The sequence below is a fragment of the Dama dama genome, chromosome 28 (assembly GCF_033118175.1).
Source record: "Dama dama isolate Ldn47 chromosome 28, ASM3311817v1, whole genome shotgun sequence".
NCBI classification, from domain to species: domain Eukaryota; kingdom Metazoa; phylum Chordata; class Mammalia; order Artiodactyla; family Cervidae; genus Dama; species Dama dama.
The window spans coordinates 15,019,767-15,033,799 of NC_083708.1; the positions used below are offsets into that span (position 1 = coordinate 15,019,767).

Sequence of the window (14,033 nt, forward strand, 5' to 3'; positions counted from 1 at the left end):
ACAAGGAGGACCTTTATGAGAACCACTGGCCCAGAATTCTTTGAAAAGCAGAGGGTTGACAAGGAATGTGAATATCGCCTTACTTAATACATATGCAGCTCTAATGCCTTTTTTAAAAAGAAGGGACATGGATAACCAATGGGGACCTACTGTGTAGCATATGGAACTCTGCTCAATGTTATATGGCAGACTGGAAGGGGAGTTTGGGGGAGAATGGATACATGTACATGTATGGCTGAATCTCTTTACTATTCACCTGAAACTATCACATCGTTCATCAGCTATACACCAATGCAAAATAAAAAAGTTTATTTTTAAAAAAAGGGATGCATTACATGAAAGAAATAGACAAGCAGAATTTTACTCAAAACTGATTTGGATTAACACTGCACTATAAGATGCAGTAAACCTTGCTGTCCTTCCTTGAGGAAGGATCCTTTCTGAGGAATCAAGCCTTCATCTTCTGAGCATGAAGTAGTAAAGTAGTTCTAAAAGGAAAACACTTCACCAAACTTGACCTACCCAAAGAGAACACTTCAACCCCAATATTTCGAAGCTCTCTTGCTGGAATTTCCACTTCGTCCTGGGATTTGCCATCTGTAATGATAATCGCCACTTTGGGAAAGCCAACTCTTGCCCCAGCAGATTCCTTGAAGGTATTTTTAATTAAGTAATCAATGGCTTCCCCTGAAATGAAAAAGAGATACGTTCAGTCACTCCGCACGATATAATTTTATTAAAATCAAAAACTGCGAGATTGTTTTCAAAATTATTTAACATATGATCATTTGTGCAGCCCATCATTCCTTTCCCAAACAGACACTTCACGTACCGTAAACAAAACTAAATTTGTAAAAGAAATACCTGTCATTGTGTTGCCACCTTTGTATGGGATTCTTTTAATGGCGGCGAGCAGGTCTTCCTGTTGGTAGTACTGATTTAAGTTAAATTCCGTCCTCGTGTCAGAGCTATACTGAACAACTCCAACCCTTGTCTTCTCTTCCCCAATGTCAAAAGCAGACACGAGAGCAGCAATGAAGTCTAAGATGTACTTGAAATTGTTTCTTCCCACACTCCATGAGCCATCCACAAGGAAAACTAAATCGGTCCAGGCACTGACAGAACATTCTGAAATATATGTGATACGTTTTTGTAAATGACACGCCATTAAATCTACCTAGCATTAAGGAATACAAACTAACATTGCAAAAACGTTGGCTCCTAAAATCATTTTGTTCATTAGGACATTTCATATCTTTCTTCCCCACAACTGACATGCACAAAAGAACACAAAATTTTATTGGCACACATTTTCAGGCAGGTTCCCAGATGGCGCTAGTGCTAAAGAACCCACCTGCCAAGGCAAGAGACAATGAGACAAGGGTTCGATCCCTGGATGGGGAAGATCCCCTGGAGGAGGGCATGGCAACCCACTCCAGTATTCTTGCCTGGTCTGGCGGGCTACAGTCCATAGGGTCACAGAGAGTCAGACATGACTGAAGCAACTTATCACACACACACACACACAGAAGCATTTTCAGTACCTTCGTGAAGATGCATTTCTACAACTATGTCTTTAAACTGTCATAGAAGACATTGTGCAAGACAAGATGAAAAGATATATGACTGATTCTCCAAGAGTCTGTGACCCAAGCATTTGTGCTGTTGACTTATCTATTTTTGTAACTATATCCTCACTCTTTTTTGCAAGTAAAAATTATATAAAATATCTAGGAGGCATACAAAAGAAATATAAGCAAAGTGTTTTCATTCTTGGGATGTTTCAAGAGAACAGCATGTATATTATCTATAGTGAAACAGATCACCAGCCCAGGTGGGATGCATGAGACAAGTGCTCGGGCCTGGTGCACTGGGAAGACCCAGAGGAATCGGGTGGAGAGGGAGGTGGGAGGGGGGATCGGGATGGGGAATACGTGTAAACCCATGGCTGATTCATGTCAATGTATGACAAAACCCACTGCAAAGTTGTGAAGTAATTAGCCTCCAACTAATAAAAATAAATGAAAAAAAAAAGAAATATAAGCAAAGTGTTTTCATTCTTGGTACTTTTAGATCAATACACACAAAACAGGAACTTCCCAGATGGTCCAGTGGCTAAGACCCTACATTACCGATGCAGGGGGCCTGGGTTCCATCTCTGATCAGGGGACCAGATCCCACATGCTGCAACTAAGATCTGGTGCAGTCAAATAAATATTTTCTTAAAATTACAGAACAATTGCTGTGCCATTTAAACAAATGCAATAAAGCTGAAGAAAAAAGCAAATCTTTTAACATTCTCCTGCACTTTACAAGGTAATGGTCTAAAGCTGGCAGCCGGTTAGTTCAGAGGGTTAATGAAATCTTAACAGAAGTAACAACTATCATAAATGTAATGCAAAACACCCATAATATCTTGTCCTAATCATCAATGTATTTAAATTTCACAACTAAATCTACTTTCACTAAAGAAAAGGCAGGGAAAATATTTTAATGCAAAAGTAAAAACACATGTGGTATCTTTAAATCGCCAAAAATGCAACAATTGGTGTTTGTAATCAAACATATTTTTTCTTCTCGCTGTGGTCAGTTGGTGAGTGGGAAACAGGTTGGTTTTTATGAAAATCTGTATCCATAAGGCAAAGCTGAGTAAATTTTCTGAAGATATTTTTGTCCCTGCAGTCAGTTGATGGATAATAAGAGAAGTATTTGGCTCAGAAAAGAAGGAAAGGGTCCCGGAAAAATTTGCAAGCCAATACAAGTTGCCTGCCTAAATAATTTTTGCATACTATTTAATGGGCCAACATAAGTCTATTTAAAGTCGATGTCTGGAATAATACTTTGCTTTAGAATAAATATTGATGATTCAGGGAAAATATTTGCATTGTAACTGCATGCTATAAACTTCACTTCAGCTTATTAGACATTAGAAAGAATTATAAACAGTGATCTGGAGGGGAAAATTGCAGATAAAGGGAACTTTGTGTTCACAATATTTTTATTGTTATCCTGAGTCATAAATCCCATTTATAAGGTGGCAAAATTAGAAGTCCAACCACTTAAGGCTTCATCCCAGTAAGTCAGAGCAGTGTAGGACAAAAAAGGCCTAGAAACCACAAAACCAGACCATAAAATTGCTTTCATTTGATTACAAATGCATCAATTTATCAGAGACATCCTACAGAGACTCTGGAAATGGTTCCAGTCACACCAAGGAAGCCTAAACACATAAACACCCTAGAGATGACAGAATATATACAGAGATTTTCACAGCAATGGAATTGCTAAAGACACCACGAGGGCATCTCCCTTGTGGTCCAACCTTCTATTTCCCATGTGTCCCTAAACTACCATCTGTTTCTACAATTTGTCTTCGAGAAATGAGTTAAGTCCAATGATAAGCTTTGTTTTTCACCTACTGCCAAAATACTGCAGGGAAACTTGAACATACACACACTTAAAACACCCCCAGTAAAAAGAATATTTAGTACCTAGAATGGTTAGAAAGTAAGAACGTAGGTGTTATAACCACTTGGTCATACATTACTATTACACTGCCTATACTTGTAGGTAAAGCTTACAGAAATTAATATAGGAGTGAGATCAAACTATGGATCCAGTTGGAACATCTCCTTTACATATTATATTTATAACTTATTTCTGCAAAACCATGTACAAATATTAAGGAAAATGCTTACTTTGTATCTCTGTTTTTCCAGGTTTCTTCTCCCCTGGCTTTGTCGGGCCACCTGTTTGAACTGAGTCAAAACTTGATTATTACAAAGGGAAATGAACCCATACAAATACTTCCTAAGAAGAAAATAAGTATATTGTCTTTCACCATTGTCTTTCAAGTGTATGGTGTATTCCCAGCTGGTCAGAGAATACAGCCAAATAAGCATTCCCTTGCAAATAAGTTATTTTCAGTAAGGCTTTAGATATATTTCAAAAAAAGATATTAACTCTGTAGCTTGGCAAAGTCTAATGCTTTTTAATAGTTTTCATTCATAACATTCCTGCTGCTTCCAGAGACCAAGCTTATAAATCAGGAGGAAATTATTCACATCTACTAATAACTAGGATCAGAGCAAGAATAGTTAATACTGATGTAAATTAACTCTGCATAACAACAAACTAAATTTGAAAGTTGGAGAATCCTTCTGCAAAATATAAGGTATAAAAGTACTTTATATGTGTGCTTACTTGTTAATTGGCCTATAACTGGTACACTTTCTTCTACTTCATCATATGAAGTGATTGTCACCACATACTCTATTTCAGGTATAAGCTCTGTTAATAAAGTTTCAGTGGTACTAGCTGAAAGGGTAAATTCTTTAGTGGGCCCATCTGGAAATATAGAAAGGAAAATATCAATGCAACAAAACTTTTTTACACATAATGTAATACAATATAATGTAATTCCCAGATATACTCAAAACCTGAAAATTCAAAATACACATTTTTTTCAGAATGCCCAAGCATTATTTTTTACTGTCCTCCAAAACTAACACTTTGAATTCTAGAAATTCAATAAATGAACTGGCATTGCCTTTACCTGTTACAATCATATTCCATATTTGTTTGAGGACTCAAGTATGCCTCTAGATTAAAGATATACCAGAACATCAAAAAAAATATCTCTCACTGTTTTTGAATACTAATGGTAGATAACAAAATTTTTATAAATGAGAAATAAAGCCGAAAATAATTTAATTTTAAATTATGTATTGGAGAGTAACAAATGAAAACGAAGGGCTGAAAATCAACTCAAAGACAACAAACCCCATTGGCTAAAATGAATGTCTACTGGGAAACAGCATTCACTCCTATAGGAGAGGTGTATCCTCCACGCCAGTGAGGGGTGGGGCATACTCTAATGGGTAACCATGGTCCTCTGAACTGACTTAACTATCAAACATTTCAAAGTACGGTGTACTGAGCGTTTCCTTACATGTTGACAATTATGTGTTTCCTTTTAGATTATGTTAATGTTCAATTCAACAGGAAACAGTAGTTGTTAGAGACAAAATGACTTTTTAAATTCTTAACCATATTAATTTTCATCAAAATATAAATAATCAAAAAAGGCAACAAGTATGACAGAACCCTGAGAAATGCTCCAGGTTAATATGTGGAGCATTGCAGAACCAACCAGGGCCCACCATGGGAAAATAAGACCCCGGACTCTGCGGGTATGGATGGTCCCAGTGTGCATTTTTACAGTCAGTCATTTCCAACATCTGGAAACCAGATGAATTTTTCAACTGCTTTTCAGCTTTGGAATCAATGAAATAGTTAACTGCAAATGTATTTGGGAAGAAAAGATTCAAGGAAGAAAAAGTAAATGCCTGATCTCTTTTTAAGCTCTTAGATCATATTGAAAACAGGTTAACAGTTTCTCAATCCCCTGATAAATCAGCATTTAAAATCATTGGCATTTTTAAAGGCCATAAGTATGCAAACACAGCTCTGGTGATAAGGTATGTTGACATCATCCATCTCTTCTATCAGTCCATCAAGACCCCTTCCTACCACTTGGCCAGTGCTCATAAAAATGGTTTTATTCCCATTCCATGTTAGAAATAAAAGTTAATCAAGAGAGATTGGTTCTCCCTACTCAAGCAACATCATGGATACTGACTCTTAGTCTTAGGATCTACAGAATTTACCCAGTAAATCCTTGTCTTCCATCATGGCCGCTCACCACGATCCCAGAACCCTGTGTCCTGAGCACTGAAGTGAGCAGGACACTGGGCAAAGTGTAACACCTCACTTTATCACTTGTCACTTGAAGTGTTGGACAGATTAAGTGATTCAAGAAGAATGTCAAGCAGTGATCATTCTATTTTATAAAATCAAAGATTACCAGCAATATTCTGATCAGGGGATAAAGTCTAACAGCTTTACACAGCAAACCTAGTTACACTATAAAAATACAACAGTGGGTTCTGAGCTGGAAATCTGGAGGCCTGAGTCCACCAAATGTCTTGTGACATTAGGTAAACCCCTCATGTTTTCTAAATCTTGGCTTCCTCATAATGAAGTGGAAGGTGGAGGAAGGATCAGATTATATCATCTTGGATGTCTCTGTCCGAAAACCCCTACATCCCAAAACTTACCCGTTGTAGGGTCCACTGTTATTTTGAAACCCACAATTGGATCAGGTGGTATTGCCCATGACATATGAACAGTATTTTCATCTATAATTTTAAAATTCAAGTCTGAAGGTGGTTCAACTGCAAAAAGAGAGAGTTGGTATGTTACATTTTCCAATGTCACAAAATGGTCAATTTAATTAATAAAGAATTGTGTTGAGCAAAGCTTACTAAAATTGTCTTTGCATAAATTTGTTTCCAACAAATATAAAAGATATCTTGTTGGACGAGAATAAAATTAAAAGCTGACACGGTATGACAAAACATCAGAGAGTATACATATTACAGAAGACAGCACAAAACGCTTTGGATTCTTGAGTTGCTAGGTCATCCAAGAATGGCCAGCAAAATCAAGCATAATAGAAACAAATTTGGATACAAGTACATACAGGTACAATGAAATCACATATAATAACCACATATGCAAACAATTCACATAACAATTAAGGAAATTTCAATACATGCTGAGTGCATTTTGAATAAGCATGCCAAATCACAACCTGCTTACAACCACAGAAGTTAAGTTAGAACACTGACATAATACTATTTTTTTTCATAATATGGAAAAAAATCAATGATATTTTGGTTCATTCTCTGCATCATTGCCTTGTTATTAATTTTTGTTTGATAATTCTCAGTCTGTGGCAGAGATGAAAAATGTATTTTAATAAAAAGGGAGAAACACTGTTGGGAAATTTAGCACTGTTGCGTTTCACAAGGAAATATACATTTAAATGTATATTTGTACTCAAATAGACCAATACTCAAAAATAGTCATAAGGGATGTCAATCATTTATAAATATATAAAGAATGATATACAGGTGTTTATAAAAGTAATATTCTGCCTGTTTACACCAATTTGCTGTATGTTTGCAAGGTGTAAACCAACACTTATTTTCCTTTGCAGCAGGTATATTCCATACTAAAAGTGGCATTTTAAGTTAAAATGCCAGTATGGTCCTTTTACAAAAATGATGGTTAATTATGAAAAGACAACATCAGTGTATATTTATGGACATTTATTTACAGAACTTAAAGAAACTAGTGAAGCAATCTGAAGACATGACCGCATAAATCTTGGAGAAGTCAATGACAGGAATAATTGAAACGTACAGAAAGCAATAGTTTACATACAAAACTGTTCAGCATCATGCACGTGTCAATGAAATGTTGACTGGGTTTTTAGTTTCCCACAATGAATGAAAGCCTCCATGTACAGTAGTCATTACACAAAGACGTTCCAGAAATATTTTATAATGATATTCTCCCTGCAATGTTCATGCCTCAACATGCAGCATTGTACTGACTCACTGACAGTGCATGGTCGATGCATTCAAAATGATTACTCTTGAAGCAGGTCAACACAGTAAAGTGACTTTCTGCCATACTCTTCGTTTTAAGACTGAAAGTATTCCTTGTGAGTCAGAATTTTCGCATCTGTTTTGAGAGATCACAATCTCCTTTTAGGTTTTCCTAAAGGTCAATTGAACTGCAGTAGTAGCTTGGAGACATGAGTCATAGAATTTAACTGGGGTTAGGGATTTATATAATATTAATAGCACATTTTAATGGAAATGATACAAATTAAGCAAACATTTGCTTTAAGGAACTGTTGTTTCCAACTGTAGGAGATGGCTTTTTATTTTTGACTGTATACACTAGGAATGGAATGGATGTTATTTTCCTACTATCCATACACAGGCAGTGAGATTAGACCATTAATCTACATGCATAGTTTAATTATTCAACATTCTGCTGTCTGTAACCATATTGCGAGGTTTCCCGGTAGCCATCACTTAGTATAACAAGCATGCAACAGATGTTAATAGGACAATAGGTATTAAGAATATCATTATAAAATATTGTTCCAGTAGCAATGGCTCAGGACAAATTTAATGCAAAGGCAGACGCGACTGGCCTGAGCATGCTTTTGAAAAATCAGTACATGGAAAAACAGTACCACCAACCTTGCAAGGAAATTGACCTGAAGCAGCAGACACTAGGTTAAAACTGCTGAAGGGCAGCAGCAGCCCACCTTGTTGATTTCCAAATGACCAGGACTCCAGAAAAACTGAAAAATTGACTGTTGGGAAAAGTCTTTAACAATTGGATTTTAAGGTGTTCATAGAAACTCAGATGTGGTACTTAGGGATCAAAAGTGAGAAAGGGTGGTTGACCAGCATGTGTACAACAGACAGCCCTTTGCACTTTTCTTCTTGCCACTTTTATCACCTGTAAAATCTTTCAGGCTTGCCATTCTATGTATTTTGTTTGTTTGTTTGTTTGTTCATGAAAAAAACATAATAAAGCAGGTTTGAGTGTGGACCCCTGTTGACGTGAATCAATGCAAAATATATTTTCATTAACTTCAAAAGTCTTTCATTTTATATAAAAGTAATTCACAACTGCCCTTGCATCATTATAAACAGTGAATGCAGATGCCAGAATATTTCTAATAAAACTATCTACATAGGGATTGTGATTGCAAACAGTCATCGTTGTGTAGAATATGAACGGGAATGAAGATAAATAGAAGTGTAATTATAAATGAATAAGGTAGCAATCAGGTATATTAATATAGCCACAAAACTGAATACTGAGTGAAGAAACTAAAGTTTTAAGTATTCATAACACTAGCAGTTTAAGTTCATATTTATGAATAATGCTTTTTGTTATCAAAAGGCTATGCTATCAAAGCTACATTCTGATATATCTTTTTACATAAATTGGCAGGATTTAGGACTTTTTAACAATGATAATAATAGCTAGTGTTTGCTGAGTGTCTTTTCTATGACAGGAGGAGATTTGGACACTTTATATATTGTCTCTCTCTCCTCTCATGACCACCCAGCAGAGTGGCCTTATTATCTGATTCACAGGTGAATCAATGAAATTCAGAAGGGTTAACACAGCAACAAATAAGCAGCAAAACTTTGACCCCCATAGTCTGACTCCAGAGCATACAGTTTTCTACCATACTGGCTTATTAAATAAGAAATATTTGCATGAAAGATTAAGTTTAGAAACCAATATTGATATGAATTTGGCTATTAAAATATACATAAGTATTTTACTTACTCTATGAAAAACTTTGATTCCTCATCAACAATAAATATGTGCTATTCTGACATCTCCAATTCAGATACAGATAAAATTTGGTATATTAACTTTACAACTTGTTTAAGCAATTTTAAAACCAAAGTGTCTATCTTGATATATAGTTTTTACAAAACACTGTTATTCATTATGGCACTCAAAAGGAAGATATGTCCAAGAGTTTAACAACAGTGCAAGGATGGATGGACAGGTGAGAGGAGATTAGCTTAATAAGATTTGGCAAGTGTATGAAGTGTATTAAAGATAAGGAAAACTAAGAACAAACTGCTAAAATATCATCTTGATGAACCAGTAAGAACTTTAGTCTAATTTTTGTGATAGCAATACTGAGAAGGGTACTACTTTAATGGTAGAAACTTTGAGAAGCGAGCAAAGTATACTATATTCAGTAGGCACTAATTTTTATTTTCTGTCCAAAGCTAGTACAAATTAAATGACCTTTGCCATGATACAGATATTTATTTCATTTGTGTTTAAAAGATACCAGAAATAAGCAGTTGAAAAGTTCATGTTTCAGACAAGTAATAAATTATTCTGTACAGATTACAAAATGCATTCTTTCATTAAACTGACTGGGTTGACCCACTGTCAAGCTAGACAGCAGCGCAGTGGGAGCAAACTCGCAAAGCACTGGACTAGAAGACCTGGGTCTTGCCTGCGCCATGTGGGCATCACGATCCTTAACTGAGCTATTCAGCCTCTCTGGTCCTCATTTTCTCATTTGGAGAATGAGAAAATTAGAATAGATGACTATACGTTCCCATCTAGTTTGAAATTTCTGTTGCAAGTTAGACACAGGATTATAGAAATAGCATTAACTTGCCTCTTAACCTAGACACAAGAAAATTAAAGCTTATGGCCTCTACTCTGTTATGAATTCAAAATATCCAACATTTCATTGTATATTATGAACTACAAATCAGAGCTTCTAAAATTACAACTGTTTTTCATAGATCATAGGATCACCCCAAATTTAGATTAATTAGAAAGGTGTCTAATTCTCAGGGAACACTGGCCGTTGACCTTTAAATGTTAAGTGTTAAATTTTCTAAATGGCAATTAATGTACCCTATGATACAGGAACCAAAAATAACTCACACATTCTAGACCTTACAGAAAGCTGGCCAAGCTATAAGGTTAATAAAGTCTATGCTGCAGCTAAATAATTAAAAGAAAAATTCATTTTCACTTTTATTTCTATGGGACAAAATACTAATAATGAAAAATTAAGTTCCTTATACAAGTAGGTAGAATAAAATAACATGATAATGGTGGTACTCCCTATATTTTAAAAAAAGGATAAATGCAAAAAATGAATGCCAAAATCTTGTAATTCAAGGTATGGAACTTTCCACACATGCGAAAAAAATTAAGTAGAAATTGACTGGAAAATAGTATGAAGACAAGAGTACAAGTTGCAAAAGGGAAAGAAAAGTTACAATGGCTACTTCAGAATTAAGGTCAAAATGACATCTCAAGAAGCAGGGCTGCCAGTTGAAGTTTTGAAATGTATCAACAGAAATGATTCAGAGAACTTCTGTTTGCAGCCCATTGTCCCCAGAAACGCCTTGGCTACAAATTTTGTTAGCCCTTCCCAGCCTCCTGGGGCCACTTAGTTGGTGATTAACACTGGAGGAGTCCTGTCCAATACTGGAGCCACAAGCCACATGTGGCTATCAAGCATTTGAAATGTGGCCAGTCTGGACGAAATGCACTGCAAGTGTAAAATACACACCCAGTTTCAAAGACTTAATACAAAAAATGCAAAATATCTCACTAATAACTCTTATATTGATTACCTGTTAAAATGGCAATACAGTGGATATATTAGGTTAAGTGAAATATGTTACAAAGACTAATTTCTCCTTTTTCTCTTTCCCTTTAATGTCACAATCAGCATATTTTAAGTTGCATGTGTGGCTTGCATTTGTGGCTCACAATATATTTCTATTTGACAGTGTCAAACTGGAGAATGAGGTCCCCTTCAAATTAAAAATCTTATTAAAATATCATTATTAAATGCTGACCTAAGCAGGTGAGAGACAAGAAGAGAAACAGCTTAAGAAAGCAAAAGAAAGAGCTATACTGTGTGGAAATAAATACAAACTTAAAAGGTAAACTATGAGAAATATGGAAATAATCAGTAATGTAGATAGCAAAATGTTCTTTTTAACTGCACTTTGCTATCTATTATCCAATTGAGAACTGATTTTTTTCCACTTACATCATTTCCAATCCAATTCTTGTCCTAAGAATTCACAGCTCTTTCTGATTTTCAAATAACTATTTTCTTAATGAGCAATAAATAGGCCACTTAAGTGAATTATCTAAAAATATCTTGAGTGGGGCTTCCAGAAGTTCCTCCAGTGAAATTCCTTCCTAACAACGACATAGAAAGGAACATTAAAAGCACTCTCATCTGAATATTACTTCACAGAGGCCACTCTGAAAAGCCTCTACATTCATGAAGTATTCATCAGATAAGCAGAGCCAGCAAGTTCCCCTCTTTTCTGAACATGCTGTACATTTTGAAGACTCTACTTTTCCTAATCTTAATTTTTTTGTACTTTCGGTCTTGAACCAGAGAATTGAACACAACAGAGGTTTTGGAAAATCTCAGTGCTGTCTTGAAACCCTTCTACTTCCCCACAACCTCTAAATAAGCCTCACCCTCTGAACCCCACCCCCAGTTTCCACACTGCCCCACCCAGAAGTATTGCTTTTCTCCCCTAACTCCATCAGGAGCATTTCCTTACTGAAAAAGAAAAAAAAAAAAGTATATTTTTAAGTTGTCTTTTAAGGTAGTACCCCATTTACCTTGCAGAACAATAAATCTAGTGTCAGATCTCCCATAACTGAGGAAACACAGAAGCCCCTACTGGGTTAATACCCAGAAAGGGCTTGTTCCACCAATACTGATAAATGAAGCCATCAAATGCACACAAAAGTAAGAATGAAATAAGGTTGAAAATCTAGCAAAAGTCCTTCATTTTCTAAGGGGTGGAGCCTATAGAGCCCTTCCAGACCCTTGGGCCCTGAGCCCATCTCTGAGGCTGAGAAGACTCAGCGCCCAGGGCTGATACTGGGGAAAGGAGGGTTGGAGGAGGTGATGCCGGCTTGCCAGGCTCCCACCAGCTCCCTGGGTTAAGAACCTTGGCCCAGACCCAACCTGTGCGCGAGGGGCTGGGTCTGGGCTTGGGCCAGGCGTCCCGGAGCGCAGCGAACCAAACAGGGCCGCAGCGACCCCCTACCTCCACCCCCGGCCACTGCCAACACACCCCGGGTCCCGGATCGCTACCGACCATCCGCTCCCGGGGGGCGATCCGGCTGCTCACGTGCCCGCACCGCCCACCTCGCCGACCGGACCCCCACAAAACACACAGAGGCGCAGAGCCGGCGCTGTTGGAGTCTTTTATTTGATGCTGTCACCGAGGTCGCGGCCCCCAGCCAGGGGCTCCCCCAGCCACGCGCACGAGCCAGCGCGCCGCGCGCTCCGGGGCTCCTGGGTACCACCCTCCGGCGTCCGGTCCGTAGCGCCGGTGCAGCCGTCGCCCCCTCCCGGGCGGCTGGTCCTCGCTCGGAAGGCGGCAGCGGCGGTGGCGGTGTGGACAGCACACCGCAGAGACAAGCGGAGGGACAGCACACAGCACTTTACGGAACGGAGCAAGCGGAAGACGAGAAAGAGCCGGACCCGAGAGCTGCGAGGCGGACGAACCTCAGAGAAGGGGGCGTTTCTCCGAAGCAGAGAAACCCCGGGAGAAAACACACGAAGTGCAGGGGAAACAGATCGAGCAACAGTGGCAAGGAAGGTTTGCTTTTTTTTTTTTTTCTTTCCTTTCTAGACTTCTACCTTGTCACGGGGGAGAAGGAGGGAAGAGCCTTTTACCTTCTGCCTCGATGGAAGACAGGAGCAGGGCCGCGCCCAGGGCGGCGAGCGCTGGGGGAAGCCTGGTCCGCATGCTCCGCCTCGGGGCTCACAGCCACATGAAGGGATCTGCCGGAGGAAACAGTGACCGCATCAGAACCGGGTCCGGGCGAGCCTGGAACCAGGTTAGAACTGGAGCTTGGACCCGGGCCAGGACCCGACCCGCTCTGCCTTAATAACCACAGGGCCCAGCCGGGCAGAGAATGGGCCCTATTGTAGAGCAGTGGGAGCAGTCAAGTTCGTCTGCAGCAGTTCAACCAAGGCCCTGAGAGCCAATTGAAGTTTAAAGAGGGTCCTGTTTGCTTGGAGGCCGGACCTGCTTAGCGTCCCGGGTGAAGGGCCTTATCAGGCCCCACATGACTTCATCCTGCCTGGGTGATGGCTAATTCAGAGATCATCTTATCCCTGAGTCAACTAAATGTCTCTTCCAGCTGGGGTTTTTATTTGGCCAGCCTTTTTTTTTTTTCCTAGCTGTGGAATTCTTTAGGTAACTGTACTTTAGTAGTCTCAGGGTAATTTGGAAAAGTATAAGCCTCTTTTACTCTCTTTTTTTCTTCATTTTATTCTGCCTAAAAATATGCAGCCCTTGAAGGTCTGAAATGGATTATACAGAAACATGTAAAGCCCAAGAGAAACTTGACCCTCCTGCTAGCTGTGTTGTCTTCACATCTGATAAATCTTTCACTCAAGATGAGGAAAAAACAACTCTGAAATACATAATTAAAAGGAAAATAGAAGAGACAAAGCACTGGTCTCTGTTTTTCCAAGGTTTTTAAAATAAAATTCTCAGTAATAATTACTCTTCTCACTTAACTGTTCATTTATTCCAGAAGAG

General features: G+C 38.4%; 1 protein-coding gene across 1 annotated transcript in view; it reads right to left on the reverse strand.

The window, feature by feature from the left end:
* The window catches only part of COL12A1 (collagen type XII alpha 1 chain), a 113,901-nt gene extending 100,633 nt beyond the window's left edge, over window positions 1–13,268 (reverse strand). The window contains exons 1-6 of the mRNA XM_061131780.1: window positions 13,160–13,268; window positions 6,120–6,236; window positions 4,204–4,347; window positions 3,699–3,758; window positions 865–1,128; window positions 523–687 (exon numbers count right to left, since the gene is read on the reverse strand). Coding sequence (XP_060987763.1) covers window positions 523–687; window positions 865–1,128; window positions 3,699–3,758; window positions 4,204–4,347; window positions 6,120–6,236; window positions 13,160–13,232 — 823 coding nt within the window. The 5' untranslated portion in view covers window positions 13,233–13,268. The remainder of the gene's footprint in view (window positions 1–522; window positions 688–864; window positions 1,129–3,698; window positions 3,759–4,203; window positions 4,348–6,119; window positions 6,237–13,159) is intronic.
* Window positions 13,269–14,033: the final 765 nt, after the last annotated feature.